General features: G+C 61.9%; 1 protein-coding gene across 1 annotated transcript; it reads right to left on the bottom strand.

Annotated features, from left to right (window-relative positions):
• Positions 1 to 1,010: 1,010 nt before the first annotated feature.
• On the bottom strand, positions 1,011 to 24,014 carry VANGL2 (VANGL planar cell polarity protein 2). Its single transcript, XM_053908915.1, has 8 exons — positions 23,725 to 24,014; positions 9,365 to 9,627; positions 9,096 to 9,214; positions 6,012 to 6,619; positions 5,174 to 5,310; positions 4,579 to 4,714; positions 2,013 to 2,244; positions 1,011 to 1,364 (listed from the first exon to the last, which is right to left on the bottom strand). Exons 2-8 carry the CDS (start codon positions 9,435 to 9,437, stop codon positions 1,104 to 1,106), a joined length of 1,566 nt encoding a protein of 521 aa, XP_053764890.1. The 5' UTR covers positions 9,438 to 9,627; positions 23,725 to 24,014; the 3' UTR covers positions 1,011 to 1,103.
• Positions 24,015 to 25,346: the final 1,332 nt, after the last annotated feature.

Here is a 25,346-nt window from a genome sequence, read left to right as displayed (position 1 = left end):
AAGTGGGCTTAAGGCAGGGGACGAGGAGGAGTTACTGGCTCCCCCCCCCAAAGAGAGATCCCCCCCAAAGAGAGACAAGACAACAGGCCCCTGGCGCCAAGAAGAGACACGCTGGGGCGGGGGAAGGAAAGAAAAACATCGGTCTAAGACCGCGGGGGTCGGGTCATGGTCTGCAAGCCACTCAATCTGTGCAGCAGTCAACTCGTCATCCTTCACCGGGAAGGGGGACCTGCCCCAGCCAGGCGGGAGCGAAGGTGCAGGCAGGTTCAGAGGCCAGGGGTCAGCCATGTTCCCCGGGGTCCCTCCTATCCTTCCCTCGGAGGCTGCCTAGGAAAGACCCAAAGGATGGGTACAGTCCCCCATGGCCCAGGGAAAGTGGTCACAGAGGGTTTCGGCCTCAGTCTGGCTGTGGCCACGGGAGGCAGAAGGTGGAGACTTTAGGGTAAAGACTTTAGGGACCGTCCCTCGCTCTGAATACGTGTGGATGTGAGGGGGAGGTTCTGACAGCCGGAGCCAGTGACCCTGGCAGGGAGACCCCTGACTCGGGCTAGCTTGGGCGGGGCGGGGTGCGAGAGCACCCTGCCCCACAAACTCGGCGTCTGTGACGGGCCAGCTGGGCGGGCAGGAGCAGCGGATGACCCACCGTCTGGAGGCGTTTGGCACGGTGGCTCTGTGTTGTCCTGTCTGTCCCCTGGCGACACCCTGTCGGGGCCACAGGAGAAAACTGCACAAGAGCCTGGTTTGGGGGTGGGGCTCCGGGGGACCCCATGCCCTCTCAGAAGAGAATGCCATCCGGAGGGAGAGGGGGGACAGGCACGGATTCCTGCACGATGACACCAAGTAAGGGCTGGCGAGGGAGGGGAGAGAGAGAGAGGATCCCAGGCACTGCTGACGCAGGTGGCCTCTCCAGGCTCACGGGGGGGGGGGGGGGGGGGGGGCGGGGGCGACTAAGGAGGAGGGGGGAGCAGTCGGGCGGCGGGAGAGTGGGGGGAGTCAATTCAAGTAAAAGCAAAAGGGAGCGGGAGGAGGCAGGGCGGCAGGAGGCGAGAGCCAAGCTCTCCCCGACCCGCGGGAGCCCTGGCGTCACCCCTGCCGCTGCTCAGTCACACCGACGTCTCAGATTGCAGCCTCATGACAAACTTGTGCGACTTGGGATCCACAAACTCCTCGGAGAGTTTGAAGAACGGGACCTTCTTGGTGCTCACCACCAGGCTGAAGTCATGGCGCTTCAAGAGGAAAACGATGCCGTCCTTGAGCCCGCTGGTCACAGGCTCCTCGCTCACCAGTGTCCACTGTTTGGCCAGCCAGCGCTCCTTGTGGTACTGGATGGTGGGTCCGGCCGCCAGGTACCGCTCCAGGAAGGCCTGAGGAGGGGCGGGGGGCTGCGTGGTCACCTCTCCCCCCCTCCCCCCGCCGCCACCCTCGACGTTCCCCGGCTCGCTCTGCTTCCACGCGCTCTAGAACGTTCGAGCGGAAAGGCGCCGAGCTCATCTGCTCTGGACCCTGGTTCTAAGCACAGGGCAGCGGGAGCCCACAGAGGTGACGGGGACACCGCAGGGTCAGGACCGGCGTCCCCGCACTTTCCCTGCACGGGGCTAGGACCGTGAGGCCTCCTCATTTTTCCTGCCCCTGCATCCAGCTCTCGTGGACGCGGTCACCCTGTTCACCAAGGGTGGCTGGGGACGCCACTCTAGGAGGCTGACGATAAAGCCGAGGGAGGGTCATGGCTTGAAAAGAGCACAGCTGGAGGTCACAGGGTGAAGGGGGGATGTCGGGTGCTGCCACCTCGGAGACGGGAATCAGGCCACAGCCTATTCCCCAGGAGAAACTGTCCCTTCTCCTCACCAGCTGGGAACGAGGCGGGAGGGACAGGGCCAGGGGTAAGAGAAGAGACCTGGGGGGGTGGGGGCTGGGATGTGGTGAGAGCACAGGGGCGAGGCAGGCTGCTGTCGGTGGCGGGGGGGGGGACCCGGGGGCGGGGGGGGCGGGCAGGGGGACGGTGGGGGGCCTACCTTGGGTGTCATGTCGTGCGTGATGCAGAACTCCAGGTGCTGGAGAATGCTCTCCATGCTGTGGTACGGCTGCTGCTTGGTGGTCCGTAGATACTTCTGCATGGCACGGGCCATGGAGGCGAAGATGGCCTGGGCGGCCTCCCGGGGGTCCATCACCTCCCTGGGGTTCTTCTGCTCCTCCTCCTGCAGCCGCTTAATGTGAGTGAAGGCCTCCTCCACCGCCACCACAAGCCTGGGGGACAGGGGGAGCCTGGACCAACCGCCCCTCCCCCTCCTTCAGCCCCCACCCCCCTGCTCCAGCCGCCTGGGCGAGGCTGTGCCCCTCCCTGCCACCAGAAGCACCACAAACCCACCTGGAGCCAAGGGCTGGGCTCAGGGGGGCCGTGTGCATGTGTGCGTGGGGGGGGGGTGCATGTGCACAGATGCGGGGCGGGGGTGGGGGCAGGAAACAGCTGTAGAGCTCAGTGAGCCTGGCGCGGGGACCCCAGCGTCCAACCCAGACACAGCCAAGAACCGTACTCTGGGACAGGGTGGCACGTGCCTTCCTGATGCCTTCCTCCACGAGACCCCCAAGTCACCCTTCCCCGGGTGCCAAACCAGCAGAACGCAACTACATCCAGAGAACAGCCTTCTACTCAAGCACGGGCAACGTCAACATCTGTCTGGGGGGCGGGCACACAAGCAACATGACAGCAAAATGCCAGAGGTGAACACACAGGGCCCCAGGGACCGGGACACCTGCTGGGCGTCAGACAACTCACATGTTCAGACAGTACTACTCAGCCGTCAAAACAGGATAAAAAAAAGGAAGGCCTATAACCCAGATGCCGGTTAGGGGCGGGGAGTCATCTGTGAACCACTAGGCAGCGACAGGAGGGACACAGAGACAACGTGGGCGAGTCTCGAGGAGGGCGTTAAGGGGGAAGCACGAAAAAGAAGTCAATTTTCGTTAAAAGCACACAACGTCCGGAAAGCCAGGACCCCAGGAACTTCAAGGAGCGGGGAGGGGGCGTACTCGGGACTAAGTAAACACGTGGAACATGTCCCGCTTCGGCCTCTCTGGTTATTCACGCGCTTGCTCCGAGGGTCTCTCAGTAAAGCTCCTTTTGAAAACCAAGGGAGAAGTCTTTTACTGGTTACAACCAAGGTAACAGGGGAGGGAGACATCGGCCACGGGCCAAGAACCGCACTGGCAACACAGGAGATCCAAAAGCCTGGTTGGGGCAAAAGGTGAAGGGGGGGGTGCCACCTCTGGGTTCCTTCCCACCAGGACCATTTCTGAGACAGCTGGAGACACGCCGAACGGCAGACAAATGGGGTTGCTGATCTCCCATCGACGGCAGGGACACCAGCCTCATGTCAGAACAGGTAAGGGATAACTTCCTCCCTTGAAGCCTGGAGACCGTGTGGGAGGAGGGGCCGAGGGTCAAATCCTGGGGCCCTCTGCTATTTGAGGCCCCCTGGAAATCCCACCAGACCACGGTGGGACCTGGCAGCAGCGAAGACCTTTCAGGTATGACAAGTTTACATTACAGCGTGAACAGGAAAAAGAGAGGACAGTACCTAAGAACGTACCAAGATACGGGACCCTGCGTGGCTCAGTCAGTTAAGCGTCTGACTCTTGGTTTTGGCTCAGGTCGTGATCTCACGGATCGCGGGTTCGAGCCCCAAGTCAGACTCTGCGCTAGCAGTGAGGAGCCTGCTTGGGATTCTCCCTCTCCCTCTCTCTGCCCCTCCCCTGCTTGCTCTCACTCTCTCTCTCCCTCTCTCTCTCTCTCTCAAAATAAACAAAGTTAAAAAAGATGTACCAAGATCTGTACTAGAACCTCATCTGTTGCAGGTAAAAAGGCACCAACAGCCGAGCAGGCCTACGAGATCCACGGGGAGGAGGTCCGATCCAGCCTCCGTCCCTGCTGCTGCAGGCAAGGCTCACCTCGTTTACTGGGCCTTACTTACTCCCCTGTGGCAGGGAGAATTCACAGGTGGCCCGTTCGTTCACCCTACCAGATTCCCATCGTCCCGGCTACTCTCTCTGCTGTCTCCGTACGTTCTGCAGACGTAATTAAAGTGTCGAGTCGGCTGTCCTGGTCGTTATAAACAAGGAGGTGACCCTGGCCAGCCCGCTCTCACTGCATGAGACCCTTCAAAGCGCAGTGTTCTCCAGGCGGTACAGAACTCGGGGAGACCCGTTGTGGCCGGAAAAAGCAAACCGCAGCACCCCGGCTGCCGCCGAGGCCAGATGACAAGGGACTGATTCCACCGTGACCGAGGAGCTTGGAAGAGGACCCCGGCTCAGACGGGAGTCGTCTTGATTTCAGCCTGTGACACTGAGCGCGGGGCCCAGCTAAGCCGTGCCTGACGGCTGTGTCTGACCCCCGCGACCGTGAGCTGAGAAGCGTGTGCTGTGGGACAGCGCTCAGCTGACGGGAACTCGTTAGGAACCCAGCGCACCCCGTCGCGATTGCTCACGCGTTCCCCGCAGCCGCAGAACGCCCTGGCCTGGCTCTGCCCGGCCTGTTCACACCCGGCAGGCCCCGGGGCAGCCTGTCCTGGCCCAGGGACCCACCTGGCCCTCCGCTTGCGCACCCTCCGCTCGTGCTCTGCCTCCTCGTAGTAGTATTCATTGTGACTGTTGTCCCGCCGCCGGGCGGCCGCCGCGATCACAGCCCGCGACTGCCCTGTGGAGTTGTTGGTGCTGTTTTCTGCACGGGAGCGGGAGAGACAGGGATGGTCGCGTCACAGCACGCTCGCTCCCCAGCCCGGGAAGTCAGGGCGCAGCCACCTGACCGGTCCAGAGGCTGTGCCCGCCCGCTGCGATGCCTCCCGTTCCCGACCCTCCTGGCCACGACTGGGAGAGGTCCCCCCCGGAAAGCGACAGAGAGGGCCCTGGAGGGCACGGGTCCTGCACACGTGCCTCCTGGTGCCGGAGGACCTGGAGGTCAGAGAGCTGAGGGCTCGGGGCCAGGGCTGGTGAGCAGACGCAGAGAAGTCAGATTGGGGGGGACACACCACGGCATAAAGGGACAGCAAGTAGCATCAGCAGCTAACACCAGCCACCTGGAGCCAAGGGAAATGACAGAACAAAGGGGCTGGGGAAGCGGGGAAGAGTCTGAGAAGGAAACGGGGAGCAGACGGGAGGGCAGGGGAGCAGGGCCGCTCACCCTCTCCGAGGGAATACACCTTGAAGCCAGACACTTTCTTGGCCAGGACGGACTTGGGCAGGTTGAGGAGGGCAGGGTTGTAGACGGGGAAGTCATGGTAATACTTCTCCAGGATCCACACGGCCACACGCTGGATGCTGTGGGGGAGAGGGCGGGGGGAGGGGGGGGAGGGAGAAGGGACAGACAAGGGGTGCCGGGGGGAGGGAGACATCAGGGCAGGTTGGCAGGGTGGGAAAGGACACAGGACAGGGACAGGCTGCTTCCAGGAAGCCTGGCTCAGGGCCTGAGGTCTACTTACCAGGCTCCCAAGCCTTCCCCAGGGCTGGGCCCGCTAGTCCCCTGCGGTGCTGAAGCCCAGGGGAGAGAGGGCATTGGGCCTGGGTCTCCAGCAAACGGTCACCTCACCCCCTCCAAGTCCCCCAAGATTCCCTACGGGACCAGGAAGTGCCCCTGATATTCTGTAAGGCCTGGGGCAGGGTGGGGGCGGGCAGAGGAACTCTCGCGGCACCTTTCCTCCGGGGGTCCCTCCTCTGGCCAGCTCATCTCCGTGACCACCCACTCAAGAGCTCACAGAGGCGGCGCCTCCAGGGAGGGCTCCAAAGCGATCCCCCAAGCCCCGTCCGTGCCCCACGCCTTTCTGCCCCTCGGTCCAGCCCTCTGTGAGGTCCCTGATGACCAAACGTTCCTCTGCTGTCTCCCCGCTCCCGACTCCCAGCCCCTCCAGCCCCAGGACCCTGTCGGAAACCTACCGCAGGCAGAGCCCTCGGCCCTCCGGCCGGCCCCACCTCCCCACCTGCTCCCCACTCGGCCTCCCCCCACCCCCGGCCCGTCGCCGCACCTGAGGTGGCCCACGTTGTAGAAGCGGCTGGCGCCGTCGGTGGAGCGCACGACCTTGAGCGTGAACTGGGGCTGCAGCTGGCGCAGCTCCAGCAGGACCACCGCCAGGTAGTGCACGAAGAGCAGGGCGTCCACCAGCGACACGGCGAACTGCACCACGCCCTGGTAGCTGCGCTCGCGGGCGTCCAGGATGCGCACCCCGTAGAAGAGCCAGTAGGAGACGACGAGCAGGAAGACCAGCACCATGAGCAGCGCGCGCAGCACGAACACGCGCGGCAGCGAGGCCTTGGGCCGGCGGAGGAAGAGCGCCCAGCTGCCCAGCAGCAGGATGAGCAGCTTGAAGGCCACGGAGATGAAGAGGCCCTCGCAGGCCGTCCCGCACGGCTCCAGCTCCTCCCGCCACAGCAGCGGGGGCAGCAGCAGGAAAGCCAGCGGCGTGAGGAAAGAGAGCAGCGCCAGCGTGGCCCCCGCCGCCACGCCCAGGTGCCGGGAGCAGTCCAGCGGGACGCTGTCCTCCATGTCCTTGGCGATGCGCGTGAGGTCATCGTGGGAGATGCTGTGCTCTGAGGTGCCCGTCACTACAGTGGTCGTCTCCCCCCAGTTGTCATCCTACGGCAGGACGAGGGGGGAGGGGGGAGGGGGAGGGGGGAGGGGGAGGAGAAGCGGGAAGGGAGGGGGGAGGGGAGACGAGAGGGGGTGGGGGAAGGAAGGGGGAGGGGGAAGGGGGAGGGGAGGGGAAGAGAAGCGGGAGGGGAGAGGTGGGGGAAGGGAGGGGGAGGAGGAAGGGAGAAGGGGGAGGGGAGGGGAAGCAGGAAGGGAGGGGAGAGGGGAGGAGGAGGGGCAGGAGAAGGGAAGGGAGGGGAAGGGAGGGGGAGGGGGGAGGAAGGGAGAAGGGGAGGGGGAAGGGAGGGGGAGGGAGGAAGGGAGAAGGGGAGGGGAAGGGAGGGGGAGGGAGTAAGGGAGAAGGGGAGGGGGAAGGGAAGGGGAGGGGGAGGAAAGGAGAAGGGAGGGAAGGGGGAGGGGGAGGGGAGAGGAGGGGGGAGGGGAGGGGGGAGGGGTGGGAGAAAGGAAGGGGGAGGGGAGAGGGGGACAGCAGAGCAAGAGAGAGGAGAGAGGGCAGTCAGCCCATATGCAACCACCAAAGTATTTAGTGAGCTCCACTGTGTGCCCAGGCTTGGCCTCCTCGGGGCTGGCCCATCTGAGGCTGGGCCCTCCTTGCACACATTAGGGAGCCTGGGAAAGAACACCAATGCCCAGATCCCGCCCAGGAGGACGTCAACCCTCTCTTAAAAAACAGATGATTTTAACGTTCATCCAAAATTGAGAATCACTGAACTAAACAGTCCCTAAGGCCTGTTTACTGAAAACAGGGCCTGGGGACCAGCAGTGTAGACATCTCCCGGGAGCTTCTCAGAACTGCAGAGTCTCAGGCCCCACCCCGCATGGACTAAACCAGAATCTGCATTTTGACAAGCCCCCCGTGAATCCCTGGAACATGAAATGTTAGTGTGAACTGAGGCAGCCAGCAGACTGAGTGAGCAGGGTCCGCGTGCAGGAGCAGAGCCGGGGGCAGCCCGTGGGGTCTGGACAGGCCAGGCTGACCACTGAGAGCCTATCCTCCCGACATCGAGAGCCACTCAAGGTGTCTGATTCAGGGAGTGACCCGAAACAAGCAGTGCGGTGAAGGGCGGAGGACGCAGGGAGCGGGGAGGAAGGCAGGTGATCGGTGCATGGCATGGGAGATGGGCAGACTCAGGGCCACTCTGGGTCTCGGGTCTGCCCCGCTAGCCCTGCCATCTGAATGCCCACAGCACAGTGGCCGCCTGTTCCTGGAGGCAAGGGCGTAGACAGGCCAAGGTCCCCAAGTGTCCTGAGTCTGGTCCACTGGAGCTATCTCTGCAGACGCTGGCCACCCTCCCACAGAAGGGCCCCAAGACCACCAGTGGCCATCAGCGCCCACACCCTTCACTCCTAGACGGCCCGGGGATACGGAGTCACAGGGCTTAGACACGGGACGGGGAGTGTAGGAGATGCCCGGCAGGGTCAGCGATCAGGGGGTTGACGAATCTCCTCTCCCAAGGACAGAGGAGCCTGATCTGATGGTACAAAGTGGGTGTACCGACCACTTTCAACTCAAGGTCTACTCCTCACCCTAGGGTGACCTCCAGACACACTGCCTGCCCTCTCCCCCACCGCGGCTGAGCTGACCGTGTCTCGCGGTCCCTTCGAGAACTCAGGGCGCCAGGTCTCAGGGAGAAGACGGGATTGGGAAAGAGGGAGGGGGGCTATTTCCCCCAGGTACTCATCTGCTCCCAAGACCCAGGAAGTCCCCGGGTCGGTCACAGAGCTTTCTTGTGAGGGAAGAGGAGCTGGGAGTCTCCAGCCAGAGATGGTCCCGGGGAAGGAAGAGTGGGAGGTGCCTTCAGAGTCACCCCAAATCCTGCCCCTGCCCTAATCCAGCACGGAGGTCTGCCTGCTGGCCTTCCTACTAGGTGAGCACAGAGGGCCACAGAGCTTAGAGCAGGAGCAACCTGCTCACCCGCCCCGAGTGACCAGCGTCCTTCCGGTGGCCCCCCTTCTCACCTCCCCTTTCTCCACCGACTCCTCCCACACCTGCTTCCAGCTCCAGACCCAGACGGTGCAGTTCTGCAGCCTGACACCAGAGGGCGCGGCAGAGCCCCTGCCTGAGGCTCCAGGAAAACTCAGGGCTGCCCACGCCCCCCCCCCCCTAGGCCGCACCCACCGCCCCCTCCTGCCCCAGGTTCCCAGCCCATCTGACCGGCGGGCCTCAGCTCAGAGGAACCAGGCAACTCCCATTGGACAGCCCAGGTCACCCTAGCTCTCTGAGAAAAGGAGGAAGGGGCTGCGGCTTCCAAAGGGATCTCTACTAAATTCCCTCACTTCTACTGAAACAGGTCCTCCTTTGGGACCCCAAGCACAGGACTTGTGACACGAGATGCCCTCCCTGATAGGGCCACTGCCCGAAGAGACCAGGGTTCCAGGCCCTTTCCCCTCTGACGGACCTCCAGGTTCATGGATCGGCCTGAAAACACCTGGCCTGGCCCCCACGCCCCCCGATGCTCACCCGCTCATCCCCTCGCGTGGACTCGTTGTCCAGCAGGGGCTCCCCTGGGGCCTGGATCGTCACCGACTTGTCGCCGCGGCTCCCATCTCGGCTCTTAGAGCGGTGTCGGTCCCGGCGGGTCCCTGCAGCAGGCGGCCGGGGGCACAGGTCAGAGGGGGGACCTGGGTCGTCTTCTCAGCAACCACTACCCCACCACCACCCCTGTGCACGGCCACCTCTCCCCCCACCCCCCTGACCCTCCGCCACCCGTGTCGCCCCCACGTCTGCCCACCTGTGCTTGCGGGAGCTGCGGGAGTGGCCCGACTTGTAGGAATAGCCCGAGTACTGGGACTCAGTGTCCATGGCGTCCGAACGCCGGGCCTTGTAGCGCTCCAGGGCCACAGGCTGGGGCCTTTTGGGGGGCCCCACAGCCACCTCCTTCAGCACCGGCTTCTTCAGGCCAAGGGGCACCTTCAGGAAATCAACCGTCACCCTGAGGGACTCTATTTTGCTGGACGGGTGGGCTTGTCTCAGAGAAAATCAAGCGACGCGCCTGAGAAGAGGAAGCCGTCGGTCAGGAGAAGCGGCAGCTCCCGTGGGCTCAGGGCAGAGAGGTGACCAGTCCCGAAGAGCGGCTGCCGCAGGAAGCTGTACTGGCCCAGCCGCTGCCCCAGACCAGTCCGCCCCGGTTCCCGCTCCGTCCAGTGGGCCCGGTTCCTCCTGCCCTGCCTCCCAGAAAGCGCACCCCGAGGCTGTGCCAGCGGCTCGGGGCGCAGGGCGGACGGGCAGCAGAGGCCGCAAGGAATGACCCAGCCCGGGACCCCCCGGAGCGGAGAACCAGGGCAACCCTCTCCTTGTTCTCGGCCAGGAAAGCCGTGGCTCAGAGACGGCAGGTTCTGGCCAGGCGGACGGGCTGGACCGACGGAGACCGCACAGAGCACAAAGCAGCTGGCCTCTGTCCAGGCCTCTCTTTCCCCCTCATCTTCCCCCCACTCGTGACTTCTGAAAGGGCCCACGGGGGGAGGGGCTGCTCACAGCCGTTTCTCTTGTCCCAATCTAGCCAGAGCCTACGTCAAACGTACCCGGAGTTACAGGCCGGGTCAGGCTGGCTGCTCCACGGAGTGTGTGTGTGTGTGTGTGTGTGTGTGTTCATGCACACCAGGGGAGCGGGGTGAGGGATGGAAACTATGATAACGTGGGCGGGGGGAGCAGGGAGGAGAAGACCGCGGAAATCGTTCTCCGAAGGCCCGAAGTGCTGAAATGGGCCATGCGCTGGGGAGCCTTCCTGGCTGTGCGTGTCCCCAGGGGCAGCGTGTGTATTCAGTCCGTTCACCTTCTACCTCTGCAGAGAATGAGCTCTTCTTCCTCCCCGCTTCCCGACCCTCAGCCGCATCCTGCTGGGCCCTCAGAGCCCACCCACCACCAACTAACAGCCAACCTGGCATCTTGCCCTCGGGCCCACCTCCACCAAGGCACGCGCGCGTTTCCCAGCCTCCCTTGCCGGGCCATCAGCTCGCTCTCGGGCACCTCTGTGCACCATGCGCCCTGCGAGGCCCCGGGGAGTGGTGGGGGGGGGGGGAGGACAGCGGGGGACCCGACCCCGGGTCTCCAGGCTGGCGGGGCACAGGCACGCTGAACAAGTAAACTGGAGTATGAATGGCTAACTGCAGGAGTGATGGCAGGAACAGGGCGGAAAACCAGGAGAGGCAGCGCCGGGGGCTGCGACTTTGCACTGAGCGGTTCTAGAAAGTCTCTCTGAGAAAACGACACCTGAGCCTGAGGGAGAACAGCACCTAGCCAGGCAGAGAGGTGACAAAGGCAGGAAACCGCCCTGGGGAGACGGAGGGCAGCAAGGAGCTTGGTGGATTCCAGGAACCAGAAAAGGCCAGGGCAGCGGGAGCCGACGAAGATGATGGCTGGAGGCGGCCAGGGGCCAGGTGCAGAGCTCGTGTTTCCCCCAAGCACAAGGACGACGACCACAGGAAGCCCGCGAAGGATTTTAGCTGTGCAGGCGGGGACTGGGGGAGGGGCGAGCAGACACGGGAACACAAGGAAGGAAGCTACTAAGGCGGCCGGAGGCAGCGAGCGGCCCTGGAGGAGGTGACAAACAGCCGGTGCGAGACGCGGTGGTGGTAGGATCAACAGGGCCCGCTGAGGTCTGGCTGAGGGGAGGGGAGCGCCCGGGATCCCTGGCCTGAGCAAGAGAGGAAGGCAGGGGAGGAGGCAAGTCTGGGGAGGGAGGCAGTGAGCTCCATTCCCAGCGGGCTAAGGTCACGGCCAGGAGACAGGTCAGGTGAGCAGCAGGGTTTCAGAGGAGCCAGACTCAGGAGAGTCTGAGCTGGAGGTGAGCGAGGTCACGGGCATGGATAGGGTCACCTAGGGACAGGAATAAATAAGAGGGTTCCTGGGGATCCCAGTAGGGAAGAGCAGGCAAAGGGGCAGACAAGGCAAGGCCAGAGGGGGAGGACAGCCAGAGGAGGAGGGAGGCCAAAGGAGGAGGGAGGCCAGGGGTGGGGGAGGCCAGAAGAGCTGGCTCTTGTGTTTGGAGGCAGAAATAAAACTGACTGGGTCACCTGGTACCCAAAACTCAATTATGAGGGGAACTGAAAGGGGTTTGCTTCTGTGTAGTTGCTAACTTTTCCCCAACTAAACTCAACTATCAACAACTAGAGAGTAGGAAAGACGGCTGAGACATATTTCTGTCCACCACCGTCCGGTGCGCACACGGCCAAGAACTGACGCCCACCCCGTGGATGGACCTGCCCCTCTGACTCTCGGGGTCCTGTCGTGACTGCAGGGCGGTGACATCAATACTACGTCCATTCCTTCCGCCGCCACCAGCTCTCGAGAGGCACCGCCGTGGCCTGGCGATGTTTGTCAACAGCCCCACGTCAAGGCCAGTGTGGGACGGAGATACACCGAGGGGACACAGCCATGACACGTGAACCCAACCCTAACCCGCTCGAAATACCTTTGCCGTGAACAGGGCCCCCATTCAGCACCCTGTCTGCAAATCACACATCGCCCCCCTCCACCCCGGCTCCTGAGGACCCTTCTACTGGTTTAGGTCTCGACACAGTCTCCCAACACCTCACACGCATCTCTCTGGCTGGGCGCAGCCCTAATCTAGTCCCAGCCCTAATCTAGTCCCCACCAGGAGGTTCGAGAGAGCAAGTGGGCTGCAGCGCGGGGGGGGGGGGGGGGGGGGGGATGTAAAGGGGGTCAGAACTGCCCTTGATGGGGTCTAGACAGAGGCACCGGAACCAGGACTCTCCACCTCCTCAGCCTCAAGCACAAAAAGAGCCCGGAATTTGCATCAAGGCTCTGCATTCAAAACCTGACTCTCCCACCAACCAGCTCTGTGACCACAGGCAAGTTACTTCACTTCTCTGTGCTTTGCAGCCTGGTAGGCTCATCGGTAAAATAGGAAAGTAACGACACGTACTCGATGAGGCTGCTGTGAGGACCCCGGGGGGTGAAAGAAGCGCTTTTATAAACTGCTCAGCTTGTAATTAGTTAAGGAATTAATATGCTGTGGCTCCAGGGTCGCCCATACTCCAATCCCCAGACACTTCCTCTGCGATTTAGGGAAGAGGTGGTATAAATAAATCCTGCTGTTTGTACTACTAAATAAAGAAGTCACACGCACACACACACACAGTCCTGACCAGAACCACTTCAAACACACTCAGGAGGGAAGCTGATGCCATTGTGTTTCCCCTATAGATAAATTTCAAACCAGAGAAGGGTGCCAGCCCCTCCCAACCCTTTGTTCGGAGCTGCTCGGCCTGGAGCCCCCACCTTCCTCCCAGTGTCAACCCCCCCCCTTCACCCACCGCTTATTCAAGACCCAGCGTAAACCCTGCTTTACCCACCCCTTCCAACCCAACTCAAGGTGCCCCAAACGTTAGGTGCCTCCCCCACCAAACAGAGGGACTAAAATGAACCCAGTTTCTGAGCCCCTTGCCTGCTGACCCCTCAAGGTGCCAGGAAGCTAACCCGAATCTGGAGAGGCTGGGGGCGAGGGGGATGGGAGGCAAGCGAAGACAAGGGCAGAAGTTCCCCCTTGTTTAATCAGCTCAGGAATCAGGGGTCTAGAGGGTCTCCAGGGTGGGCGGCGTTCCCAGGGAAGGGGGTGGGGGGAGGGGAGCCCTGGATCAGACCAACAAGTGGAAATGGCAGAGGTGGACCGTGAGGGCCCTGGTTTGCACGTGGGAGGCCGTGGAAGGGGATGTGTCCCCATGCGACACACACACTCAGTCCCCTGCTCAAACCAACCATGGATTATCTGGGGTTAAAAGGAGGCCAGAGAGAGAGAGGGAGGGAAGAGTGACTGTCACAAAAACAAGACCCTTCTCCCCCCAAAAGGCCTTTCAGAAATAAAATTAATGGAATGTGTCTCAGTACCATCCCAAGGGGATTGGGGGGAGGGGTGGGGGGGAATGTGGGGGCTTTTGTCCCGGCTGCCCAGCTTCTCCCACATTGATCGCCATGGCAACCAAAGCCCCCTGTTGCCTAGGTGATGGCAGCCGGGTCCTGGAACCCGTACCCAGCATCCAAAGCGAGGGAGGTTGTGAAGGTAGCGGAGGTGGGGGGGGCTAGGGCAGAGGGGGAGAGAATGGGGTTTCTCCTCTGGCAGCCCCAGCTTTTGTCTGAGTTCTGGGATCAGGTTTCTTCAGGAAACAATCGGAGGCCTCTGGAAAAAATACAGTCAGAACCTGGCAACAGGCAAGGGAACAAGGCCTTGCGGGTGCAGGGGGGCGGTTACAGGGGGGGAGGCTGGTGTTGACCAAAATGCACACTGAGACTGGACCCTTCCCTTTGCCCCACTCGGAGGAGCAGCCCAGGTGGACAAGGCACCGGACAGAGAACGGGCCTCTGTGGGCAGGTGCTGAGGACCGACGGGCAGCCAGCAGGTGGCTAAGATCAGTGCCTCCTTTGCCGGCTCTCTGGACCAGGGCCACCCGGCCCCCCAGTCCCAGCTCCTTCGGGCCTGGGATGGGGAAAAGAGGCAGGGCAGAGGTGAGGGTGGGGCCGGAGGAAGGCACTCTGGGAGCTGCAGTGACTCAGCCAGAAAAGAAAAGGTGGGGAGGGGACAGGACCCAAACATGTGCCTAGAAAGGCCACCCGTTCTTCCTCGGGTCTCTGGAAGACAGGGCTGCAGGCCAGCTGTGCAGCAGAAGGCACTTGGGCTGGATCATCCCGCGGCGGGGGAAGTGGATGGGAAGACAAGATGCCAAGAGCTTGCCTCTGGCTGCCACGACAGAGCTGTGACCGGCCCACTCGTTGAACACACAGCCTTCCTCTTCTCAGCCCAGGACGAGGGAAGGCCGGTCCTGTCTGGACGCAAGAGGTCGGGCACCATCTCGTCTTCAGACCCTTGTAGGACAAGACGTCTACAGACACTGGCCCATTAATGGTCTGTGATTCCTACTCGAGAGCCTGGATCTCACTGCACCTGCCTTCCACCTCCCCAATCAACCCAGACAGGTGTGGCCACGTGAGCGCCCCCCGCCCAGGGTCCCCGGCTTCCCCACCACAGTCCAAGGGTATGAATGTGCATTCCGCTCACGGTGCGGCTGGCCACCTCCCGGGAGGCACCAGGTGTCCCACCCCCCCACCCCCTCCAGCCCAGTATCCAAAGAACTAGGTAACTAGCCGGAAAGACAGAGCAGGCTGCCACCTCATCATCAGACTGCTGGGAGGCAGGGCGGACACCCAAAGTCACAACCATCGTTCAGACTGGAGGCCTTTTCTTTCTGCCACGATAGTCTCCATCCAGGCCCTGATGGTCACCAGTGGGGGCGGGAGGCGTCCATGAGAGCAAATGCAGACACCTCACCTGGTACCCGCGGAGGACCGGAAGGTGCCAGAACCTCTGACTGTGCCCACACGATCCCTAAGCTCCCTTTCCCCTCCCCCTCCAGGAGGAAAGCACACACTGATCTCACAGTTTCGTGAGATCGAGCCCCGAGCCCTGTGTCGGGCTCTGTGCTGACAGCGCAGGGCCTGCTTGGGATTCTCTCTCTCTCTCTCTCTCTCTCTCTCTCTCTCTCTCTGCCCCTCCCCTACTCATTCTCTCTCCCTCCCTCCCTCATTCTCTCTCAAAATAAATAAATTGGAAGAAGGAAAGAAGGAAAGAAAGAAAGAAAGAAAGAAAGAAAGAAAGAAAGAAAGAAAGAAAGAAAGAAAAGAAAGAGAAAGAGAGAAAGAAAGAAGAGAAGGAAAAGAAAAATGAGAAAAGAAAAAAAAGAGAAAGGAGAAAAGAACTTACTAATGCTTTAGCTTTGAGGCGTTTGCCTCTCAGAGAGAGACGGGGTTCCTCTAGGAAAGTCCCAGTCCTTGGGGTAGCCAGGATGGGGACAAGTGGCACAGATCCCTGCCCCAGCCTCTCTTCTCACCAGTGACAGGGGACGACTAGACAGGCCCGGGCCAAGACAGTGGAGACCAGAGCCCCTTCCCCTCCAAGGGGTGGTTTCTGCCGCACCCCTCCCCCAGCAACTGAGGCTCTGACGCTCCCTCGCTCGCTCCCTCCCTTCCCTCATCGGTCCCATCCGGCCTTAGGCCCTGGACAAGCCGTCCATCCCAGAGGCCACACTGCGTTTCCCCACCACAAAGAGAACTAGGGCACACAGAGCAGGCCAGAACCAGCCCCAGGCCCTAGACCAAAAATGGGATTGGAGAGTCGCCCCCACCCTCACTCCTGTGCCCTGAAAAAGGCCCCAGTGTCCTTGGGTGAGGCCAAAGCCAGCTGGATCTCAAGGGGCCCGAGGGAGAGGAAAGGGCCGGTTTGGGGAGCCCGGGAGCCCCCGCCCTGCTTACCGGGCACTCTCCCAGGACAGCCCCAGACAGGAACTCACCATCCCGAGAGCCCCGGGGCAGGGGCCGGGGCAGGGTCCTTCCCCTCACTAGGCTGGGAAGCAGGGACGGCTGTGCTTGGGCCGCCCAGGCGAGGATGTTTCCAGAGCAGCTGCTCACCCCCAGACCCCAGAGCAAGGAGCGCCCCCACGCCGGGCTCCCAGCCAGGATACCTGAGCTTGCGTTCTAGCTAGAAGGGAGCTGGGGGAGCCAGGGCCAAGCCCTTCTCCTCCACCTCCTCAACTGCCTCCATCTAAGAGGGGGCGATGCGGGTACCCTCTGATAGCCACAGACACCCTGAGACACACACTCACGCACACCCACACTCCTATCCCCCTCTGAAACCTGGACCGGCTCCCGCCTGCCCCACCCAGCTCCACCCGCCCCAGCCAGGCAGGTTCTGTAGAGACCTGCTCGCTTTCTCTCTGGCACCCCCACCCCACCCCCCGCAGCTCGCCAAGTGTCTCCCCCAACACACCGTACCCCAGTGCACACACATGCACCCACACCACAGCTCCTCAGTCCCCGGCCACCCCCAGACCCATTCGCAGCCAGTCGAGAAGGGAACACTGGGCAGGGGGGAGGGTATACGGCAGAAGGGGTGAGTAATCTCTTTGGCATCTGTCCCAGATGGGGGCCGGAGGGGAGACAGGATGCTAGGCTGGTGAGAGGGTCACCACGGCTTCGAGATGCCTCGATGTTTAATTTGCACCAGTGGGCGGGCCCCACAATTACCACCCACTCTGAGCTCCTTCCTCCGTCGGCTGGGGCACAGGGCTGGCCCCTACCTGCCCACCAGGTGAGCTGCGGGAGAGCCAAGGAGGAAAGCAGGCACCTCGAGTTGTCTCAGGGACAGGAGAAGGGGGACCCCGGGGGGCGAGCAGGCAGGCTGCGTGGACCCGCGGGTCAGTTCCCGCCTACCCCGTGCCCCCCCCCCCCCGCCCTCCAGGAAAACAAAAATGCCTCCCCCTTCACGGTCCTACTGTCCTAGGCAGGCCCCAAGTGACCCTGCCTCCGGGAGACCTTCTGAGCCTGTACACCGGCCCCTGCCAAGGAGGAGGAGGTGGAAAGCAGCCGCTTGGGGAGGGAGCGACCTTGGGCTCACGTGTGGTAGGGGAGCTGGGAGGTGGGGACACGGGCAGCAGGGTGGGCCTAAGGGTGCCTGCGGCAGGCTTGGGTCTCCCCAGCCTGGAAACCTTCTCGTGCTTTGGGGGGCGGGGCCGGAACTGGCAGTGACCAGCTCTCACGCAGGAGAACCGGAGACCGGGCCAGCTGAAAGGCCCACGTACCTACCGACCCCCACCATCGTGCCACTCTCAGCACCTGAGGTTTTCATTCTTCTAAGGGGTCCCAGGCAGCCTCCAGCCCCTACATCTCCCACCCCCACTCCTGGAGGAAAGCCAAGGGACAAAACAAGTGTCCCCTGTTCACACTTGGTTGTTTTTTAGTTCCTGCGTTCACACCTGGGGCTCAGCACCTGTTCTCCTCCAACCCCCACCTCCCCTAAGAAGCCAGAGGCCCCTCCCCCAGCCTCGCACACAAACAGTGCACTCTCTCTGGGGAGAGTGGGGGTCCAGGGATGTTGTGGGGGGGTTGCTGGAAAACTCTGCAGACAATGAGGGCCAGGCCCCTCCCAATCACAAACAAGACCCCCATGGGCTGGGAGTGGCCGGACCCCCCAACACCCGCTCCCCCGCTCCCCCGGAGGAAGAGGCCAGCCCCTGGAGAGGTTCTGCCCCAGGCCCTAGCCCTGCCCCAGGCTGGGGACAATCAGGTCCTCCTCCCAGGAGACCCATTCCTCCAGGGGACTCCACCCAGCCCCACCCTCCGAGGTAGACCTCTCTACTCAGGCTGACCTGGAGACTCCCTGTGCGCCCTTCAGGAGATAGGGGGAATTATTCAAGTTCAAGACCAAAGGTGATGAGCAAATCCGATTCAACTGGAAGGAAGCAGGGGAAGGCGGAGGGAGCATTTTGGAAAATGGAGGGGCAATGCGGGCAGGTGGGCCAGGCACAGCCTCTGGGGAGCTATGCTATCCAAGGTGAGCTGCTTCCCTTCTCTAAACCTCAGTTTTCGTGCCTGTAAAATGGAGTAATGGTGCCTACTTCTGTTAAGAGTTTTCAACAAAATAACATATACAGAGTATCATGGAGTCGGGGGACGTAAAAGATGCTCAATAAAACGTTACCTCCTCCCTCTTTGTCCTTTAGAGGCTGCACATCCAGTCGTCCTACTTCCTGTTCCCATGACCTCATTGTGAGAAGACCCCACCCAGCCCCTCTGGCTGCAGCGCCGGCCCCAGACCCCAGATGATGACCCCGCCCTAATTTCCACCACAGCCTGGGGCAGCCAGAACCCCTCTCCCCATTCTCTTGCCTCTTTCCTGGGCTGGGCTGGGGTGGGGGTGGGGTGTGGTCTCGGATCCCCCTATCCCTCCCTACCCATCCCTCCTTCCACACCTACTAAGGCAGGGCCTGGGCTCCAACACCAGGGCGCTGTGTGTGCAGTGGCAGGGGGACCCCAAGCCTGCCGCCCCGCCCCCAGCCCCCAAGCTTCTCCCCACTCACCGCCCCACCACCGATTACCAGGGGATCCTGGGCTCTGCCGATTCCAAGCCTGCTTCTCCCAAACCCGTTCCCAGCTGTCATGTCTGTAATTACCAGCCTCGCCAGGGGCATCAGACCAGCACAGCAACACCTCATTTCCAAAGGGCCCCACCAGACGAGGCCTCTGCCTCCTACTCTGTACCAAGCAGTGTGGAGGCAGGGATGGAAAGATTTTCCCTGACCACCTCGTTTCTCTCCAGATCACAAGAGGGGCTGCCCGGGGAGATCGCCAGGAGGCAGAATAAAGAATGGAAGGCTGCTGCTGGGGGTGGGGTCTCAGCTGGGAGTCTCTCCCGGGCTTCTCCCTCGCCTGGCTACCAAAACCTCCCCACAAACAAGTTACCAACCCGGAGAGGGGGAGAGAAGAATTTTCAGGTCACTTCGGAGAGAGGGGAAGTTGATGCCCCAGTAACGTTGAAAGGGGTACCCACAGGGATGAGGGCAGCTACGGGAGGGAACTGCCCAGGAGAGAGGAGGAAAGAGCGAGTTAAATGAAGTCCCATCCTCCACCCAGACCAAGAGGCAAGAGTAGCCCAGCCTCCCTCCTCCTTATCACCTCCATCCCCACCAACCTCACAGGACCTCCTTTTACAGGCAGGGAAACTGAGGACAAATCCCCACCCATACTTCAAGATCCAACAGCCCCACGCTGCACACAGCTCAGCAACACCCCCGATCCTTCTGGCCCGCTCAGCCTGAACCTGCAGAGCCTCCTCAGTCCCCTCCCTGTCTGCCTAGCTCAGAGTCTGAATCCTGCAAAGGTCCGTCCACACAGTGGAATAGGGTTCAGCCATGAAAAAGAGGGTGAAATTCTGGCACCCGCTACGACGTGGAGGAACCTCGAGACGCTTGTGCCGAGTGCAGAAAGACAGACATAAAAAGGTCCTACGTTGTGTAAAATTTCATTTACGTGAAATATCCAGAATGGGTAAACCCACAGAAACAGAATAGAGACTGGTGGCTGCCAGGGGCGGGGGATGGGGTAGGGAAAAGGTTCTCACAGGCCACGGTTGCACAACATTGTGAAGGCACTAAACGCCAATGCTCACTTTAAAACGGTAATTTTAGGGGCGCCTGGGTGGCTCAGTGGGTTAACTGTCCAACTCTTGATCTCGGCTCGGGTCATGATCTCACGGTTCGTGGGTTCGAACTCCACGTCGGGCTCTGTGCTGACAGCTTCCGAGCTGGAACCTGCTTCAGATTCTGTATCTCCCTCTCTCTCTGCCCCTCCCCTGCTCATGCTCTGTCTCAAAAATAAATAAACGGTAAAAAAAAAAATAAAATAAATTTAAAAAAAATCTTTTCAAGGGTAATTTTAGGAGCGCCTGGGTGGCTCGGTGGGCTAAGTGTCCCACTCTTGATCTCGGCTCACGTCATGATGTCAAGGTTTGTGGGATCGAGCCCCAATTCGGGCTCTGCACGGCCGGCATGGAGCCCGCTTGGAATTCTCGCTCTCCCTCTCGCTCTCTGCCCCTCCCCCGCTTGGGTACGCACACTTTCTCTCTCTTGAAGTAAATAAAGACACTTAAAAAAAAAAAAACAAAAAAAACATTGAAAATGGTAATTTTACGGGATGTGAATTTCACCTCAGTTTCAAAACCCCCGGCCAGCCCAGGGCACGTCTCCTCCGGTGCCTTTCCTGACACCCACCCCAGGGCCGAGCACTCCTGCTCCAGGCCCCCGTTGGCCTCCTAAACACACCTCCACACAGCACGCACCGGGCTACAGTGAACCGACGTGTCCCGGCACGTCTCCCCTGCGAAAGGCCGCCTCATCCCCTCTCCCCTGTGCTCAGACAGCGCCTGGCAGCCAGCAGGGTCTGCCAGAGGAGAACCAAAGCCTCGCTCTCCTCCCCAACCCACAACTGCCTCCCACGACCCCCTCCGTCAGAACCCGAACCACTCGGCTAACATGTACTGAGTGCTCCCTCTGGGCCGGGCACCATGCGAAGGGCTCGCGCTACATTACTTCACCCGGTCCTCATAAACCGAAGAGACAGGGCGTATTATTAACTCCACTTTACGGGCGAGGCTTCAAAAAGTTCTCTCTTCTGTCTGAGGCCTCAGAACTAGGAGGCGGCGTAACTAGGACGTTAAGAGCAAGCCGCAACCCGAGGAAGGAGGCCACTGGGCGAACCTGGGCTTCCTCGAGGAAGGTCCCATCTGGGGTTGGAGGACACCGTCTGAAGACACCCAAGAGGCTAAAGAATGCGGTTCAAGAACTTGCCCCACGTCACGCCACTGTGAAATACTAATTCCAACCAGTGCTGTCGGGTGTGGGGAGCCGTTGGGGGCAGACTAGGCAAGGACTGGAGTCCCTACAACCCCGAGGACACGAGGGGAGTCCCGGAGCTCCTCTCTCTTCCCCCCCAAAGCTCCTCTTAGCCAAGTACACGCCCCCCCCCTAACCGGAAGGGCCTCTTGGCAACCAGATGAACAGATAAAAATCTGTCCTGCCCTAGGTCCAGGAAAGGGGGCCCTTCCTTAGACTCTGAAGGAGCAGAGGGGGCACGTGAGAGAGGCCTGTCCTGGACGAATCAGACAGAAGCGACACAATGGGGCAGGAGGAGCCGATGTGGCCACTGGTTCCAGACTGGAAGTACGGCCCGAGATGGCATCGTCCATTCTCTGACCACAGTGCCTCCTCCTTGGAAGAGCGGGCCAGGAGGCGTGCACGGAGCCAGAGCCCCCCCACCCCCCATCCTAGATTCACGTGCCTCACTCACCCTGGGAGCCCTGCCCGTCAGACAGGTGTCGGGCTTGAAGCCCTCACGCATCAGGCCTTTCACACTCTGCCCCCAGCCCTAGTCCCAACGTGTCCTAACTCCCACCACCCTCATCCCAGAGTCCTAGGAAAGCCAGGGAGCCCTGGGGACTAAAGACGGAACATCCCGGTTGCACATGCCCCCTAGGGACTCAAGCACTCCGATTCCAATTCCTCGGCGACCCTGAGAAACGTGTGCAGTCGAAACCTCAGCCCCTAAAAGCGGGTGTCTCGCCCTAAGCCCTGGCGGCAAGAGGAACGTGTCTGGGAGGGACATGGGAGGAAGAAGCGTGCGTCCTCAAGAGGAGAAGAAGGCCAGCCCCTTCCCTTCACCCCGAAAGAGAAAGGACAAGGGAGAGGACGGGCAAAGGAGGTAGCTCCTGCTTCTGTGGGGAGGGACACAGCCCCTTCCCCGACAGTGGTGACCTCCCGCCAAACACCAGGACAGCCTGCCAGGGGCGCCCACCCTTTCCCCCACACGCGGACATTCAAGCTCTCACTGGCTCAGCCCCGATTCCTCACCCTCAGCCCCAACCCCGGCCCCAGCCCACAGCTCCACCCTAACCACGCTCCTCACCAGGGAAAAGGGAATCTACTGGATACGTACACGGCGGGCGCGCGCACACACCTGCAGAAACTCCTGAAAATGCACCCCCCTCCCCTGCCCACCAGCCTCCCCAGAGCTCCCATGCCACCGTCTCAACCCCAGGGACGGGGACCTGGGCTGTTCCACACCAGTCTCATCCCTCCAGCAGGCTGCGTCCTCTTGCCTCCACCCCAGACCGAAATCGCGACTCCTCAGGAGCTGGAGAATCCTGGAGGCAGGGCAGTTAGTGCACTCCGAAGTCAAAGACCCCAAGGCAGCTTTCCCGGGAGAACCTTGGCCTGAGGGGGCTGAGCCTGGGCGGGGAAAGCCAAGAATGTGGCCTCTCCACACACTGGAACCCAAGCTAGGATGGGGAGGGAGGAAGTCCCTCTTATTTTCCTCCCCGACTCCTCCAGGGCCTCAAGATTCCTGTAGGACTACAACCAGAACCTCTCTTCTCTGTTCCCCACAACACACACCCTTTTCTAGAAACCCCCCCCCCCACCCAAGCGGGCACCTCGTAAGGTGGCCCACTCACTCCCACTTGTAGGTCTCAGATACTTAAGGCGCTACCTTTGAATCCAGGGAGAGCCAACCAAGAAGCTTCAGAATCGTCCATACAGCCATCCCTTTGGGCTTTCTGCCAGGAAAATGTGCCTGCAGAGGCAAGAGGTAGTACCCCCAACACACACTCAGGAGCACACACACCGCCTAAGGCGGGTCCACACGCTGGTACTTAACCATCAACACAGGTTACACCCAAGAGAACAGATTCCCTCACCCCCTTTCTGGCACACAGGTGCACACACACCTACCCAGCCAGGTATGCCCCATTCAGCTCTTACACACCCACCCTCCTCAGTACCTACACCCTTCTTTCCCAGAAACCCCTCCGCAGTTCACACACACAGACACACAGCCCTTCCCCGGAGTGTACACATAAATGCATATCCAAACACACGGCAGATACGTGGTCAGCCGCTCCCTGGGTGCACACACAGCCGCTGAAAAACCCCTACACCTCCAAACCCAGGGGCCCACCTGCAGGAACACGTAGCACATCACGGCGCGCGCGCGCGCGCACACACGCGCACACACACACACACACACACACACACACACACACACAAAGAATCACGCACACTGATCCTCCACCAATGCTTTAAAACTCACTAATGCAGGGCCCCCAGCCCCCCAAACGGGTAAGTATGAGTGGGGAGAGGGATGCCGGCGCCTGTCCCTGGGCCCCCACCCACGGTGCCCGGGTACCCTGCCCGCCAGCCCCGTCCTCAGCAGCACACACACCCCCCTCCACTCTCCTCGGCCGGTCCCCAGACTCCACATTACACCCGGAATGCATACCTGCCCCGTCCCTCCCCACACTCCTGAGGTGTGTCTGCACCCCTAAACACCCCCGCCTTCCGATACCTCCGGGCTCCTGTGTCTCGCACTGCCTCTCCCCCCCCCCCCCCACCTCCAGCACACACTCCCGGTCTCCGGCTTCAACCGGCTCCCCCCCCCCCCCCCCCCGGGATCATTAAGGCCCCCGCCGGAGCCCCGGGCCCAGGAAAGTCCCTGGCTCTCCAGGCCCGGGCTCCGCCCCCTCCCCACGAGCCCCTGGCCCTCCGCAAAGTTGGGGGGGGGGCACTCCGCCTTGCAGTGGGGAAACGGACCGGAAGGGGGGTGCCCCGCGCCCCCCCTTCCCCCACAAGCCATCCCGCCCGCCCGGGGGCCGGGCACCCTCTGGCCCCCCGCACGATTGTCCTCCTCTCCCGTCTCTCGTCCTCCTTTCTTTTTCTGGCAAACTTTGCCCGCGCCCCCGCGGCCCGGCACTCACCGCCGCCGCGAAGTGCCGGTGGGCTCGGCCCGGCGCCTTTGTATCCGCAGCGCTCCGGGTCGCGGCGAACTCCGCGCTCGCGGACGGGCAGCGCGGGCGAGGGCGGCGCGGAGGGGGCTCCGGTGCCGGCCACCCCCTCTGCGTCCCACACCGCTGCCTGTCCCCCTCGGGGCCCCGGGGGCAGGGGCCGGGGGATGGGGGCGCTCAGGCTCCCATGGCGGGGGCCAGGAGCACGGAACCGGGGGCCGGGGATCGCACCGGAGCCGGCGGCGGAGCGGGGAGGGGACGGGCAGGGGAGCGGGCGGGGGGCGGGGGCGGGGGGCGCGCGCTCCCGGGCGCCGCCTCCCGGCTGTTCCCGCCGCCGCGCCCCTCCCGCCGCCGCGCCCATTGTCTGCGGCCCGGCTCTTCCCGGAGCCGCCGCTCCCCGGCCGGCCGGCCGCCCGGGACGCGCGGGGCCCTCCCGACCCCGGGAGGAGGCCGCGCGGCCCTGCGACCCCGGCCGCTAGCGCTGACCCGGGAGGCCTCGATCCGCGGCCGGGGCCCAGCCCGCAGCCCCTCCCTCCTGGGGCGCCTCTCCCCGACCCGAGGGTCGGAGACCGAGTCCCCAGACCTCCGGGGATGGAGGTGTGCATTCTTGCGGGCCACGGACCCGGCTACGCGGAGTCCGGTCTGGGAAATGGAAAGATCGATTTCCTCTCCCCCCCGCACTCCCCTCCCCTCCACGAGGGCTGCGAGAAGGGAGAGTCATTTCTGATGTTAATTAGTGGCGGGAGACGGTCCCCGCTTCCCGTGCATACGGGGATTTCCCTGACACCCGCACCACCGCATCCCCCTCGCTACCAAAAATAATTTAATTACTCTGGGTTCTAGCTGCGAGCGGCAACCGCCCCGTCAGTATGGGACGCTCCCTCATTAACACTTTTTCCCTCCCCTCCTGGTTTGAGCGCTGGGATTAATTACAAAGGGAACCGTGCCCTGGGGGAGCAAGGGCGGGGGAGGCGCAGGCCCTGGGAGCTTGGAGGAAGGGGAGAGGGGGCCCTCCTCCCAGGAAAACTCCAAGGGCCTATCAGGTCCCCAACCCCAGTCAGGCGGGCCCTTGGCTTCAGATACCTCGGAGTCGGGGTACTCTACAGGGATTCTAGGGTATCACAAAATACCCCACATAATTGGGGCATTTCTGCTTCGGAGCACTCCACAGAACCAGTTAGGGTTCATGAAGTGGGGCAGTTGCTCTGAACCCCACCAAGAGTCTCCCCCATCATAAACGTGGGAAGTCCTTCCCTTTGGAGCGAGCGAAACCTTGAAGTATTATTATATTATCCTATTGCTGTGCAAACCAGCACTTACCTAGGATCACAATACTTCAAAAGCACGGTCACACCTCCACGGGCAGGTCCTGGCCTTCTCACCATCTCAACATCTTCCAGCGTTCAGGCCCGATACCTTCTCGCCCAACCCTGTGATTCAGAAGTCCAAAGGGAAGGACATTCCCAGCCTCCGTGCCTCACTTATTTGGGGAGTTTTGCTCCTCCCTGATGAAATGTTTTCTCTGAGACCTAAGCTCGTCCCTTACAATTGTCCATTCTAACCTAACCAGCCACGAGGACAAGAGCCGTCTTCAT

The sequence above is a fragment of the Panthera pardus genome, unplaced genomic scaffold (assembly GCF_024362965.1).
Source record: "Panthera pardus isolate Hobbes unplaced genomic scaffold, ASM2436296v1 HiC_scaffold_21, whole genome shotgun sequence".
Classification (NCBI taxonomy): Eukaryota; Metazoa; Chordata; class Mammalia; order Carnivora; family Felidae; genus Panthera; species Panthera pardus.
This window is presented reverse-complemented; position numbering and strand designations above follow the sequence as displayed.

What these genes read in the sequence shown, in the direction of transcription:
- VANGL2 (XM_053908915.1), bottom strand. Translation starts at nt 9,437, where the DNA reads ATGGACACTGAGTCCCAGTACTCGGGCTATTCCTACAAGTCGGGCCAC. An exon ending in TACAACGTGGGCCACCTCAG is followed by an intron (nt 5,311 to 6,011) that starts GTGCGGCGACGG and finishes TCTCCCCCACAG; the next exon opens with CATCCAGCGTGTGGCCGTGT. An exon ending in CGCACGACATGACACCCAAG is followed by an intron (nt 1,365 to 2,012) that starts GTAGGCCCCCCA and finishes GCCCCTCCTCAG; the next exon opens with GCCTTCCTGGAGCGGTACCT.